The sequence below is a fragment of the Heterocephalus glaber genome, unplaced genomic scaffold, assembly GCF_053883595.1.
Source record: "Heterocephalus glaber isolate CG9 unplaced genomic scaffold, H.glaber_assembly_v1.0 deba00001523, whole genome shotgun sequence".
NCBI classification, from domain to species: domain Eukaryota; kingdom Metazoa; phylum Chordata; class Mammalia; order Rodentia; family Bathyergidae; genus Heterocephalus; species Heterocephalus glaber.
Window position 1 is genome coordinate 28,772,025 of NW_028258327.1, and position 15,709 is coordinate 28,787,733.

At 41.9% G+C, this 15,709-nt stretch overlaps 1 protein-coding gene across 4 annotated transcripts in view; it reads left to right on the forward strand.

Moving 5' to 3' along the window:
* Nucleotides 1-10,896: 10,896 nt before the first annotated feature.
* Tfap2b (transcription factor AP-2 beta) overlaps nucleotides 10,897-15,709 on the forward strand; it is a 28,204-nt gene continuing 23,391 nt past the window's right edge. The window contains exons 1-3 of one of the 4 annotated variants that reach the window (XM_013067175.3): nucleotides 11,009-11,203; nucleotides 13,828-13,854; nucleotides 15,016-15,474. In XM_013067175.3, coding sequence (XP_012922629.1) covers nucleotides 11,123-11,203; nucleotides 13,828-13,854; nucleotides 15,016-15,474 — 567 coding nt within the window. In that variant the 5' untranslated portion in view covers nucleotides 11,009-11,122. Of the gene's footprint in view, nucleotides 11,204-13,827; nucleotides 13,855-15,015; nucleotides 15,475-15,709 lie in introns of all 4 variants that reach the window. The other 3 variants (XM_087188141.1, XM_013067177.3, XM_087188142.1) reach the window with 3 other exon arrangements.

Genomic DNA, 15,709 nt, shown 5'->3' on the forward strand with positions numbered 1-15,709 from the left:
CCAGGCATTGTGTTCCTGAGATGGACATGTGTAAAACCATGAGAATAAAGCCAGAGGTGTGGTGGAGACGCCAGAAAGTTGGAGATGCCAAAGACATGGGTCATCTGCCAAAAAATACCCTGCAAGCATATGTGGTGCCATCCCAAGAAAGAGACCATGTGGGTCACAACCAGAAACACCATAGGGTTGGAGCCATCCAGGCCCTTTGGAGTTCACATTTTACCACAACCTGCCCCAGATGCTGGACATGAAACTACAGGATTTAATGATGGCCCTTCTGGGTTTTGGTCTTGCTTTGGACCAATTTCTTTCTAACATCCTATTTCTTTCTTTTAAAATGGAAATATTTACCCTATGTCATATGTTAAAAGTACTTAATTTAATTTTTATTTTTATAGGGACTCACAACTAAAAGTTCCCGTGAGTCTCAGGGAAAATTTTGGACTTGGGATTTTTTAGAGATGCTAAAACTGTTAAGACTTTACGTACTCTTAGAGATGGACTAAGTACTCTTATGTAATAAGATGGACATGAGTCTTTTAGGGTCCAGGAGCATAGTGTTATGGTTTGGATCTCAAACATCCCCCAAAGTCTCATGTGCATGTGCATAGAAAGTGACTCCATCATAGAAATGCTATCTTCATCAGTGAGGATAATGAATCCATTTCATTATCACTTTCAGTGAGTGAAGTGAATCCATCATTGGATTCATCCATTAATGAGATCTGTAGCTAAATGTGCTGCTTAAAGGTTGGGCCTGGTTAAAGGTGGGTCACACACACACAACATATCAAATTAAGTCACTAAAATACTTAATGTCCTTGTCCTAGGACACAAATTGTGGTGAAATCTCAATAGGCAGCAAATATTAATTAATAATATTAAACACCAAGACAAGGAAGATATACTCCAGTCACAGTGAAGAGGTTTAAAGAATAGAAGATCATCCCATAATAGAATTTGAAGCATTGTTATTGTTATCAAAGTATGTAGCATCAAATCAGTCTAAAGAAAGTAAATGTGGAGTAAATGGCAGAGTTAATGATGGTAATTCTTTGCATTTTTGTGCCCAGTTAAATCCACAAATTGCTAACTGAAGTGTTTGTAATTTGACTATTTCACACAAGAGCAAATGTATTTACTCTCAAATTTAAGATGGTGATGCTAGAGTATATTCATGTAAGAATAATTGCAAAAGAAATTATTCCCATCTTCTATTGAAAAAAGAAAGGTTATTTGGAAGTAACTGACTAGTTTTCTGTCTGATCCAACTTTTTCCATGAGCTATATTTTCAAAGGACAAGAGATTAGAAAGACTGTTATTTAAGCTGGTCACAAGTAGTGCATGCCTATAATCCCAGATACTTTGGAGGCTGAGGCAGAAGGATTGTAAGTTCAAAGTCATCCTAGGAAATTTAGTGAGACTCTATCTCAAAATAAAAAATAAAAAAGGGCTGAGAATGTACCTCAGGGGTAGAGCAACTCTGGCTTCAAATCTCCAACATAGGAGGAAGGGAGGGAGGGAGGGAAGAAGGAGGCAGGGGAGGAAGGAAGGAAGGAAGGAAGGAAGGAAGGAAGGAAGGAAGGAAGGAAAGAGAGAGAGAAAGAAAGAAAGGAGGGAGGGAGGTTGGGAGGGAGGGAGGTTAGGAGGGAGGGAGGGAGGAAGGAAGGAAGGGAAGGAAGGAAGGGAAGGAAGGAAAGGAAGGAAAAGGAAAGGTGTCTTTGAACATACAGAAATATTTAGTCACAAAATTCAACTTCTGAAATATGAGAGCAAAGGAAGTAAAAAGACTAGCCAAGGCTAGATGGCATATTTGAATCTGGGGCAGGTTTAGCTTCTTCATCAATTCCCCAATGCAATGTATCTTTCATTCTTTGGGTCAAGATCCAAAAGCTAAGAAGATGGTAAGAGATGTAGGCCTAGAAATAGGAATTAACTGGCAAATGTGTAAATCAGGACTTGGGAATGCTCAAGATAATACTTGATAGAAAAAAGTTACCACTAAAAGAATATGTAACCATTTCTCCTTAAAAATACAGAATTTGGAATCTTGGAGATCAAAATGGAACAAGTAGCCAGCTTCACACAAACATGTGTGCATTTAATTTACTAATCACTAATTCTGATATTTATTTTTTTAAAAAACTCCTAAGCCAAAACAGTAAAATTTGTCATAACTAAAGTATCTAAGCACTAGATAGGATGTGACAGATTACATAAGGCTTTAAATTACAAACTAAAATACCACTTATTACAGTTCCATGGTCAAGATCTCAAACTCTTCTCATTCTCTGTTGCATTTGATTTACAAATACAAAATTAGATACTTGAGAAACATGTATTAAAAGAAAGGACCCCACATGGACATCAGATGTTGAAAATATGACCTAACTCAGGTTCAATTTTTAACTCTTTGAAGCTTTTAGATAGATTTCATGCTGAACACTTCATTTTTCATATATTGACTCAAATTGTCAAGGAAACTAATAAGAAATGAGGAAAAATTGACTGCCCATAATGAGCTGGGTCTTAAAATATTTTTTACTTTTCTTTAAGCTATGATGATTGTATTAATAAAAATATTTTACAATAAAGCAGGAAAAGTAATTTATAAACACTAGTAAATTTTTATAAAGTCTTCATATTCCTCTGCAATTAAGATTTAATCGCAGTTAAAGAATTTTTTTTTTTTTTTGTACGGGGGATTGAACTCAGGACCTTGCACTTGCGAGGTAGGTGGTGAAACCACTAAGCTAAATCCCCAGCCCTGGAGTTAAAGATTTTTGAAACTCAAGTCTTGTTTTGGATGTGATCGATCACAGGATAAATCTTCAGCAAATTTATTTCTTTTAAAGATCAAACAAATGTCTCTCAAGAATGATGGCAAATGAAAACCTTAACGGTTCTTCATCCATATCCTAAAAAAATAAATTTCCTTTTCTTCATTCTATAAAGCCACCCACAGAAACCCTATTAAATATGGAAAAAAGTGATAATGACTGAAACAAAACAGACTGACAGACCAATGAAGCCATTGAATATAATTACTGTGATGTTGTTATTTTTACTAATAAAAATCAGATAACATGCATTACATGGAAACATGGACTCAGTAAATATGTGCTATTCTCCAATCAGATAATACTTACGGAGATGCAAATGTAATAGAACTTCCAACATATATCACTCAATGCCAGTCCTTAACAATAATTAATCTACTAAACTCACAATCCAGTTCCAGTCTGAGTGACTGTAGCAGCATCTCAATATCTTAGTGCTGTAAAGGACACCCTGCCAGCGCTGTGTACATCCTGCCCAGCTTCCTCCACCCCAGGCAAGGCTGTATACATCGTGCCCCGCTTACTCCATCCTTCACGGAGGTTGTCCAGGCTTGACTGGGATCCAGCAGAGACTAGCACCTCACCACAAATAAGTCTGCTTTTGTAGGACTCCATATTTTTTATGGAGTTAAGTCTGATTCCTGGTAACATTTTTCTATTGGACCTTATGCTGTATCTTTTCAACAACAGAGAACTATTTCACCTAAAATGCTTCTAGCACATTTAGGCCAGCCAGTTCTCTAAATGCTAGCAATATAGCAATAAATAAGACAGATGCCTTCTTTTTCCTCAACATTCAGATCCTTAATTTTCCATTCCACTTTTTCAACTCTTTCTCCCTTGGCATGACTTCTGGGTTTTCCTTTATCAGATTACTTTCTTGTAAAGACTTTTGTTTTATCAGTGATAGCCTTAAGTCGGGAGACCTTCACTAGACAAAATGCCTGGAATGCAGTTTGACCAGAGTAATGTAGGACTGCAACTTCGATGCACCTAAGCCGGGTTTACTAATTCAACCTGGAATTTCAATCAACATATGGCTTTATCAGTCTCAATAATTTGTTGGGCACTGTGGATATGTGGTTACTATGATGCACAAACCACAAGAATCCTATGTAGTGGAAAACTAGGTTTTTTTCTGTCTTCCCCTATGACCTCCCTTTAATGCTCATATTTTTGTTTCTATTAACTTTGTTACCTTACATCTTTTAGGATTTGTTCCAGAGTATTAAATCCTCATTTTATAATTCACCATACTGACTATTCATCCCACTGTGTAACACCTAAAAAATAATGGACATGTTTTCTAATGTCTTCTAATTACTCTTCCATGTCAATAACTTTTTATAATATTAGAAAAAAAAGATTAAAGACATAGTCCTGTGGCCAACTAGCTATTGGAACTACTGTCTTAAATGGTTTTTATTAACTAATCAACCTCTTTGGGGAGAATTATGCAAATAGGTACAAATTTGAAGTGGAAATGGTATACTCAGCATGCTAAGTGCTTTCCTTTTTATACAGAGGACAGTAAAAAAATTTTATATGTATTATCTGTTTCAATCATTATGACTACCTCATGCCATGGTCATTGCCATGTATATATTTTATGAAAGGAAATGAATTTCATATAAATAAATCAAGGCTCAGGGAGATCACATAATTTTCTTACAACTAAGAGGGTAAGCGGCAAATCTGGAATTCATGCACACCTATTCTACTCCAAAGCTCATGTCCTTCCTCAAAAATAGGGCTGCTTCCAAATACCATGGCATCAGTAAATCCAGACAGGGGAGATAATGACAAACCTTTGAAACATCCCTGTGAAACTCTGGAGTTACACTGTCTCCAACACTCGCATTAGCAAGTCTAAAACAAAAGGGAAGGAGAACATGTGGCACGGGTTCCTAAAGATCTCCCCCTTTCCTCCCAGAGTTCATGATCAATTGCCCAACCTAAACTTGCCATTTTTCTGGGGGAAATTCCCCATTTGAAGTTTCTCGAATCCATCTATTTCTCCCTTTTGGAGAAAAGGAAGCGTTGCCTAGGCTTTATTTTTAGAGATCGCTTCCATTCTGCATACTTTATTCAATGTTACTGGCCATGGTTTCAAGGTCACAATGGCAAACTCTTTTAACACATTAAAATATAATTCATTTAAACTTAGATTCTTGAATTATTTCAAAGTACCATTAAGTACAACCATTAGAATGAAGTCCTCTTCCTTCAAGCTATATGCTATGATCTGAATATTTGTGTCCTTCCAAAATTCCAATGTTGAAGTCTAACTCCTAACATGCTGATATTAAGAGGTGGGGCCTTCAGAAGGTAACTGGGCCCCATGGGATTAGTGCCCTTATAAAGGAGTCCCAAGGGAGCTTCTTTGCCCCTTCTACCCTTCTATTTTCTGAGGACACATAAAAGGTCTACAGGGAAAGAGACCTCACTAAACACAGAATCTGGGGGCAACCTAATCGTAGACCTTGAAACCACTGGAACTGTCAGCAGTAAACTACTTTTTATAATCTAAGGTACTTTGGAGGTTTGGAGAGGAAGGGTGTGGTTGCAATTTAGATTGATTGTAAACACACAAAAAGGAGAGAGGAAGGAAAAGAGAAAAAATGGTTAGAAACCCCACATATAAAATTAAGAACTAAATTTCCTACATTCTACCCCAATGACAGCATAACTAACAGGACCAAATAGAGTCCTGCCTTCCTAGTCTGGAAAATATTTTTGCAGACCTGCCAGGTATTTTTGTTATAGCAGCCCAAACAGACTTAGACATTATATTCTTATCCTTTCTTTGTTTACTTCCTTCAAAGCTCATATTACTAAAAAGTTCTTTCAAGTTTTTTTGGTACCTGGAATTGAACTCAGGACCTTGTACTTAACAAGCAAGCACGGCACCATTGAGCTAAATCCCCAGCCCCTAAAAAGTTTTTTTGTGATCAGCATTTATCAAAAGATAGGGACCAATTCTCCTAAAAGCTCCAATCCACCATCTCAAGGAGCTGAAATTTTATATACATGTTCAGAAAGGAACACTGTCACTATAAATTTTCATTACTACTTAATAATTTCATAAGTTTCATTTCTAAAAACATTCATAAAAGTCCATTTCTAAGGACAAGATGTGGATATCACCTGGTAAATTTTCACTTTATAGATAAGAAAACTGACTCAGAAAGGCAAAGAACTTGCCCAAGGGACCATAGCTCATAACTGAAAAAAAGAAACTGTCTTAGGCTAAAAAACAAAAAAATCATAAAATGAACATCTTTCTCTATTTTTACTAAAATACATAAATGTGAATTTTAGGAAGAAGTTCCAATGTAATGCTAATTTCTCCCAAGTGTTTCTTACATTTATGAGAAATTTCAGCTATGGTGTTATATATTGTATGTGTTTATTCATGCTTTAAAGGTTATATTTCTGCTCTACATCTTTCTAAGTCTTTATTTGCAAATTTTTTCCTCACAGATATGTACTGGTCTGTTGGTTGCATTTTGAAACAAAATTGTTTAGTCTTCTCAGCCTGCAAGATTGCCCCATCTTAGTGCAATAACATGGAATCTCCACAATGACAGGAGCTCCTGTCCCCTGCATCGGTCATGGCAGAAGAGACACATGCTTCTCATATTTTGCATGCAAAATGCCACTGGTACTGGAAACCACTGTAAGGCTGTTGGCCTCATTTATTCCATCATACCTACTTTAACCCTTTTATCAGCAGGAGATAGAAATTTGAAAACTGTCCCCTCGCTCACTTCACACTCCCACAATTAACCACAAAAGCCTAAGGACCTCAGAACATCTCAAATACTTTAAAAAATTTGTATTGCCTCTGAAAATTTGAATAGAAAACAGAAGTTTTCACAGTCACTTTAATACTTACAAATTATTTCAACTCAATTTTGCATTGTAAATTCACAAATGTACCATTGACTCAATATGATAGTTACAATAGGAAATGTTTCCTTTTCAGTTTTTCCCTCAATCTGTACAATTACAGAGAATATAGACATAATTCTACCTACATTTAATTTTTCCCCACATTTAATTTTTTAAAAACATTCTTGTGTAAATATTGGTGCATCCTACTTTTCCCTTGCAGAGCTGTGAGCAGGTGCTGGAGTTGTAGTTTTGTACCAGTCAGCAGAAATTTTTCAAAAAATATATTGATGCTAAGATATCTACAACAACAACAAAAGATATCTAAAACGTTTCCCAAAATACACAAGAAAGTTTCAAGGCAGAAGCATGATGAGAAAATAAGGAGTCTAACTGACACAATAAAGCGAAGGTCATGTCATGTTTTATCCACCAACCCTGGTGCTTTTGACGAATGGGTAGATAGTGTGACTGAATTAGAATAGGCCGAAGCCAGTAAACCAGAGCTTCCTTCTTTCTTTCCCCTTGCCTATGTATAAATCTAGAGGAAAACAACCTTGGCAATCCAGAATAATCCAAAAACACTGTCGTCCTAGTTTCATAAAAAAGGTAGGAAGGCAGCACCATGAGCTGGAAAAAGGGCTTGTGTGCCTGACCCAAAGGCTGAGGTGGGGCTCCTGCCTCCATTCAGTAACACTTATGCAGGCCCCTCGCTGATGGAGGCCTCCGCTGTCCTAATACCTAGTTGATGGCAAGAAATAAAATTGTTTACAAAGACGTTTACACACTGTATCACATAGATTCTTCAGAAGTGTTATTTTCATTACAATCATCATTCCCATTCCAGAGCTCACTCCACTGAGCTTCGGTTTACTGTGTAGCTTTTCACACCACCTCGAATGAGATGGGCCACGGCCCATATCTGACACAATAATCCTACTTCTGAGCCTCAGCTTCTCTTTATTATTTTTGTGATGGGGAAAATGGAAAAGAGAAACACAGGGAGACAGTAACAGACAGAGAAAAGGTGATTCATCTGAAAAAGGACATATCTTTACGGTGCCAAAGGGAAGAAGAGAAAGAAGTGAAATGAATTCAGATAATTCATAAATAGATTTTTAAAGAAAGCCGACATGAGAGTCCTACAGACTCACCACGGTTTACCCTTATGGTAATTTGGGGTTACATTTTTTAAAAATCCTAAACCTACTCCTAAAGCTGCCAGCAGAGGGCTCCACGGTAGGCCCATTTGTTTTTGATTATGGGCTCCTGCATGGATTGGACAATATTCCTTTGATCTGAGGATGAAAAAAGGACAGTGTCATTAACTCTCTTTTTCGCCGTTATAAGTTGAAATAAGTATGAGTGGGAAAGGGAAACAGTAGAACCACGCAGGATATCTTGAAGCTCGTTTTCTCCAGCTCAGCGTGTCCGTAGCTTGGAAAAGAATACTGGCAAAGGGAAAACGAAACGATGACGAAAATTGGTATCGGACTTACTGTCCTAGGAAATCCAGAGTTGTTTCGCCTTTGCGTTTTCCTTTATTGAGTTCTTGCGGGCATCTTCTCCGTAAAAGAAATACAATAGATTGGGGGAGCAGGAGAAATGGGCTCAAGTTAGGGAAAATTATTCTCAGGAGAGGTTGTTTTTACTTATAGGTTTTTCGGAGGAGTTTGAAAAACTTGGATGTTGAAACAATTGTTTCTAAAATTAGTAGGTGTAGTAAGAGTGAACTTGCCAAAAACACTCTTAGCAATAAAACATTTTCAACCACCTCCCCAAATTACACAAAACGAAAATCGAGCCGCTGTTCAATTTGCTGCTACGAAATTCCGACAGAGGGCGCTGTTGCCCATTCAATGACGGGACGCTTCCTGGGAACGGTTTTCCTTGAAATTTCTAGGATTTTTGAATAATGCCCATGTAGAGAAACTAAGATTTTTTTATTATCATGATGCATTTTGAGATAGTTCTCTACATGTGTGCATGTGTGCATATATATTTTAGGTTTGTGTTTCATACTCATAAAACCAGATTGATTTTTAATTTTTCCTAAAGAATTTTGGTAAATTTTAACAAAATATTTCAAGACATTTCTACTTTTTAAAATACCTAATAGTAGCAGAAAGTAAAATTACATATGGAAAATTTGAAATTATACATATACATGTCTATAAAATGTTTATGTTAACACTATATATTTTTAAATAGTTTTATAGAAAGTATTATCCCTCCAGGTTCTTTTATTAAGCCTTAGTGCTTATTTCACATTAGTCAATAATACATTAAAAGGTGATAAAATGTATTAACAGCATTTACAGAATAAAATAAGCTTTTCTAAATGCTAACTTGGGTTGAGACAATATTTAGATAATAAAGATAAGGAGTTGTTGATTTGAAAGGGAGAAGACAAGTATTCACAAATAAATATGTATCTGGAGAAACTGAATTTCCAAGGATGTAATATTTATCTTAAAAATATTGAACTGACTGATTTCAGCTCTAGGAGGAAGGTGTAGAATCCCTTTCGAATCTTCAAATCTCACCACACAATGAGACCAGAAAGAAGGTCTTCCCATCCCCTAACTACCCTGGCGTGGGGATAGGCTTCTAATGGGAAACCTAAACAGTCTGTGTGATTTAAGGTGTTGTATTAAAAGACAGGAAAGAAAGGAAGGGAGGGAGGGAGGGAGGAGGAAGGAAGAGGGAGGGAGGAGGAAGGAAGAAGAAGAACAAGATGAAAAGAAGGAGCGAGAACTGGAAATGAAGAGAGGTTTATTCCTGAAGTTCTTTCTGAAGCATCTTTGTGTTCCTGCCATTTGACTTATGGTACAAATTAAATTAAAAAGCAGTAGAAATATTTATTGTTCACCATACGAAGCATCTCCTCGGTGTTTGTCTAATCAGTGCCCGCGCTGTGATCCAGAGCCCTCCTCTCGAGGACCTTGGGTCCCGGTTCCAACACAGCAGTGCAAGGCACCCGGGTTTTAAAGACAATCACCCTTCACAGACTCACTCTTATCAGGTTTAATAACTTCCACCCTGAATTGCTCCAACCCTCCTCATTCCCTCTTGTCATTTATTTTCTGCCCCAAAGGCAAGTATCTTGCTCTGTGCTTTCCTTGCGGCTGTAGGGAGCCTTCTGCACTCTGAAAGGGAGAGGAAAAACAAAAGGGGTGGAAAAAAGAGAGAACAAGTGAGTCTCTACTTCCGATGAAATTCACAGCTCTGTGTCTCGAAGAGTGCTTATTTATAAGGTTTGGTTAACTTCGTTCTTGTTGTTTGTGCTTTCCTAAAATAAACTATACAAATCACTCTTTTAAGAAAAATATTCTAAAGAAAAACCTCTGTGTGTCCTAAAATGTTTTGTCATTATCTCTTTGAAGCATATTCAGCTTAAACCTTCTGAAAGATCCAGGTGCCCATATCTTATGTCTCCTTGATTAAAACCACTGAAAGTTATAGACAGCAGATGCAAACAAAAAAAAATATCCTAGCCGCTGTTAAGAAGGCTCAAAATGAACATTCTGTGAATGTGAGCATATGTTGCCTACAACCTCTGAGAAAACTTCATAAAATGGAGACTCCAGCCAAGAGAAATGGCGCATGGAATCCGTTTAAAATACACACAACAGCCCCTAAAGCAACAAGCAGTATAGACGAAGGTGTTCTACAGTATTTAAGTTTCCAAATGTGTTGAGCAAAATGACTAAAATATTGGAACCAGTCACTGTGGTGGCCAGCTTTTTTGTTCTACACTGACAGAGGTAGTAAAAGTTTTTAAAATAAAAAGTTACAAAGCTATCAACAGAGAAAGACCTTGAAATAATTGAATCCTGGTTTCAAAATAACTTTCTCCTGAATATATGTGAATCCAAGATTTGTGTTTTAAAATATCGATGATGATCTCCCCTTTAAAATCTACATTAAAAATCAGGGGACTGATAGTCTCTAGCTTCTCATTATGAATTGTTAAAGACTTTAGTTAGTGGCTACAATGATTCATCATTTTCAATATAGAGGTTTTAAATGTGTGTATTCATATTAATCACCCTGAACAGCTATCTCTTTTAAATGCACCTTTAGAGTCTGTAGGGTCTGTGTGACCCAGAGGTGCTTATATAACTAAATGTGAGTATCTCCGTGAAAATACGTATTTCTGATTTTTATAATATATATGTCTGTGGGTTGCATCTAACTCTTGTGTGTGCAATAATGTTTTTCTGCCTGCTGAGGTTTACTTCTCCAGCCTATTGTTTGAGACAACAGATATAAGTTGCGATGGGAGAGGAGCGTCGGATTTGGTGTGTATTCCCCATTTCCAATTATAGATGGATCATTACAGACAGCGGAGTCCTGAGAAGCCAGACATCTGCTCCTCACATGAATGCACTCACCTCCTAGAGACCAGGCTGCCATCATGCTCTGGAAGCTCGTGGAGAATGTCAAGTACGAAGATATCTATGAGGTGAGCCCACACCCCCGATGCATTTTAGAGCTTTGCAGATAGAGAATTTGAGCTTCTTGACAACCCAACTGATATATATTTTTAAGCTATTTACTCATAGATTTCTGGTTGGTTTTCTCAGCTTCTGTAACTTTTAGGCTAGCTGGCCCTGGGAGACTTTACTGTTCTGAAAGAGGACTTTAAAGGGGGAAATCTGGCAACTTTAAAGTAGAGAGATTTTTTTTTTCCTTTTATTTTGCTATCTTTCTTCCTCTCCTCCGTTTGGGCGACAGAGGGGAATGTGGTGCTACTGCATGCAGACTGTCAGGGGAAAACAGATTCTGCTAAGCGCAGGGGCTCTCTTCATTCCGAGTACGGGCGAGGACTGGGTTTTCAAGCCTCGTTCGTAGAGGACTGGGACTTTTACATTTTTATTTTAGTAATATTTGTGAGATAGCAACAACCGCCTCCCTGTGGAGAGCGGGGAATCAGAGGGAGAGAGGTAATGGGACGAGTGTGTGGATGGACGGAGCACGGGGAAGGGGCAGTGGCGGACCGCTGTTTTGTTTTCGGGTGTTTTGCTGCTCCGCGGGTCAGCGGGTCCCGACCGCGACCGCGGCGCCGGACGCGGCGTCTCTGGCCGAGTCTCCCGCCGTCTCCGCCTCCTCCGCGCTCGCGGTGCCTTAGCGGCCCCGGCGACACCGGCGACACCGGCGACACCGGCGGGCCCGCGACCCCGCTGCAGCGTGGAGAGGCGGGGAGAGCCCGGGAGCGCCAGAGGCAGGGAGGAAGCGAAGCTCGGCGGAGACGTCGAGGGAGGGAAGAAGGCAGGAAAGCTGGGAGAGAGCGGAAAGAGGAATCAAAAGGGCGAAGAGGAGTAGGGAAGGAGCAAGGTCGACTCGGAAGAGCGGAGCGATGGACGCTGCGAGGCGCAAAGCTGCCGCGGAGGGGAAGGCGGGCAGCCGCTCGGGGCAAAGCTCGTCGGCTCGAGGAGCGCGGAGGCTCCGCAGGGCCCGAGGACGCCGACCCGGCCCAGCCCCGAAACGCAGCCGGGAGGGGAGGGAGTGTAGGTGAGAGATGACCGAGACAGGGACCGAGCCCCAGACCGGGGAGTGAGAGGCCGGGACGCGGCGAGCCCCGGGGTCCCCTCTCCCCTCCGCGCCCGCGTTGGGCTGTAACCCCGGCCGCGCCTCCAGGCCCGGTGGAGTTTATTTCGGCTCTGCCTCCTTTCCTTTCTTCAACAAGCGGGATAATGGTAACGTCGAGGGCGGACAGAACTCCCCAAAGCTCAGCGCTCCGAGTGTCCGGGCCCTGGTGGAGTGCGGCCCGGTGCACAGGACTCCAGGTCAACTTGGAGAGATGAAAGTGCTCGGAGTGAACACTCGTTCTTTCTTCACGAAAAATAAGCGGCTGAACGGGGAAGGAGGGAAGGCGAGAAGGAAGAAGGGAAGGAGAAAGGAAGAGGGAGGAGTGAAGTGGTAGGGGTAGAGAGGAGAGAAAAGAGGAGGCCAGCACCGGGGGAGGGGGTATTGAAGCTATTCCTGGCTGCCTAAATTTTCTGCTCAAAAACCCGGAGAAACCCGCAGCGTGGTGGAAGGAGCCTATTTAAGTCTGGACTGAGGTTGAACTTTAACCGAAATGGCAGTCAGGCCAGTTAAACGGGTTCCTGAAACACCCAAAAAGGCTTTCTGCTGCCCCTGGCTTTGCGGGAAAGGAGAAGTTGCGCTTACTTGAAGACTGAAAGCGTGTATTTTAAACCGACGTAAAAACCGCATCCTGCAGGCTCTATAGAGGACGGGGCTGCGCGGGGACGGGAGCCCCATCTCGTCTCTGTCCTTTAAAATAGGTGCCTAGCCTTCCACGTTCAGCAGAAAGTCTGCCCAGGTCACAGCAAGCAGCCGGCTCCACTTTCCTCTCCCCTCCAAATGACAAGGCCGTGCCTTTTTATTTTGTTTTGAAATCTGCACACAAAGCGTCCAGGGCAATCCCTTCGTCCCACTGGGAAAGTCTCCTTGCGCGCAGGACACCTACACGGTGCGCAAGTCCTGCTGCGGCTTTCTCACTGCCTGGCCCAAGGAGCAGAGGCTGCTTTGCGCGCGTCCTGGCTCAGTTAATTGAAGTTCTGCCTCTTTGCTGCTAAACTTTCTCCCCAGCCTGCCTCTGCCAGCCCCCTCGTCTGATTACATCTAGTAATTCTCCACTGAATGAACGTCACTTACAATAGTGGGGAGCTCTGCGCTCGCCGCTGCTTCACGCTCCATTTGTCCTCCATTCTCCCTTTAAAGTACTCGTGTAATATTAATAGTCATGAATATCAATTATTATGAGGCGGTAGCGGAGGGAGGAAGGGGCGCCCGAGCAGTCTGAGCCCAGCTTCGGGCGGAAGAGGACTGTATGTGGAGCCCCAAAGAACGGCAGAAGAAAAGAGGCCAAAAAGACACGAAGAGACAGATGAACAGTTCTGTCCGTGTGTGACGGGCATCGCCAGTCTTGTCGGAGGGGGGTAATTTTTTTTTTTTTATGGCTTGTCCTGGAAACACCTCAAGGTCGGCTCTTGTGTCCAGCTCTCCTCTCTGCTGGACTCCTTGATTTTTTTTTTTAAACCATTGTTTGATTTTGAGCAGTAACCAGGCTTTTTTTTCCAGATGTTAGTCCACACCTATTCATCCATGGTGAGTTTGGATTCGCATTGTACCAGAATTGCATGCCCTCTCTTCTCACTGTCTCTCTGTCTCTGCATCTGTGTGTGTGTGTGTGTGTGTGTGTGTGTGTGTGTGTGTGTCTCACTCGGTCTCTCTGTCTTTCTTTGAGCGCCTTTGGCTTGGTAATTTAGCACCATAATTGGAGGAGGCTGCAGCTGCTTCTCTCTGTATTATGTGTTCACCGTTTGAGCTCCGTGAGTCAGCTGGGAGAGGGGGGAGGCTGAACCAAAAAACTTTGTACTTGTCATTGCAGTTTGGAAATTTAGGTGACTGTTTTGGCAAAAAGAACCATGGAGATTTTACCATGGCACTTTCACAGAGGAGAGGGAGAAACTAAAAGCACCCCCAACACCCACCTCCCCCTTCTCCTTTCACTGGGTCACACTCCAGAGAGGACCATCAATAAGTTGTCTGGGCTTTTTCCCCCTCCCAACTTTAGGTCCTTCATTTTCACACCCTGAAGTATAATAGCATTTGATACAGAAAAGCAAGCTTAGAAATAACTCCTGCAAACCACAACTCAATCTAACATGGAGTTATGATATGATTTTGAATCAGATCCATTTCAATCAAACACTATTTAAGTTATTTCATTCTTTCTGAGGAAAGGAGGGTGGCTGAGAAGTCAAATCAGGCAGCTTCCTTGGAGCTCCAAAGGTCACCAGGTTAGGCAAGGAGCTCCAGATCAGCCAGCTGCATTGCCAGTGAAGATGCAAGTTGGTTTTCTAACAAGGGAGAGCAGCACAGCAGATTCTATGAAGTTTTATTTGTTGTGCTTTGAATCCCTGAAAGACTTAGGGAAAAGGAGCCAAGCACCCAGAAGAGCAGACATCATATGTAAGACTCCTCAGGCATTTGGTATCCGGTCCACAAAGTTCCTTTACCTTTGACCCCTTTGCCTGCTTTGTACTCCCCAAAGAAGCTTCACTCACAAGTGTGGGTGACCCTCCTTTTTCTCCCCAAAGCCTCCCATTTGGATTTGTGGAAATCATGTGGCCCTGAGTCCACCAGGGGTCTGAGTTTTAGACTCTTTCGCCCTGTCCCGGGAAGGGTATAAGTAAGCCGGGCTTCTCCATTTGTGTTTCTTTCCTTCTCTCCCTCCCCCCTCCCCTCCCTCACTCCTGCTCCCAGGACCGGCACGATGGCGTCCCGAGTCACAGCTCGAGGCTCTCTCAGCTGGGCTCCGTGTCCCAAGGACCCTACTCCAGCGCCCCGCCACTGTCCCACACCCCGTCATCGGACTTCCAGCCCCCCTACTTCCCGCCCCCCTACCAGCCGCTCCCCTACCACCAGAGCCAAGACCCCTACTCACATGTCAACGACCCCTACTCCCTGAATCCACTGCATCAACCCCAGCAGCACCCCTGGGGACAACGGCAGCGGCAAGAAGTGGGCTCGGAAGCCGGCTCTCTGCTGCCCCAGCCTCGGGCAGCCTTGCCTCAGCTCTCAGGCCTCGACCCCAGGAGGGACTACCACTCGGTCCGCCGGCCGGACGTGCTGCTACATTCGGCGCACCACGGCCTGGACGCAGGCATGGGCGACAGCCTCTCCTTGCACAGCCTCGGCCACCCTGGCATGGAAGACGTCCAGGTAACCATAAACTAAAAAGAGGATAATGAGGAATACCCCCGCAGGGGCAGGGGAAGGGTTGGGGAAAGGTAGCTCTGTCTCCTTGGAGAGAAGTTGTTCTTGTCTTTTAAAACAGGACCAGCGGGACAGGACTTATGTTTGTCTATAAGTATATATGGGTCTGCAGTGGTGATTTCTGAAAGTCCAATTATGAAAGCCATAAGCACTAGAACTTAAATCACGAAGGAGATAAAGA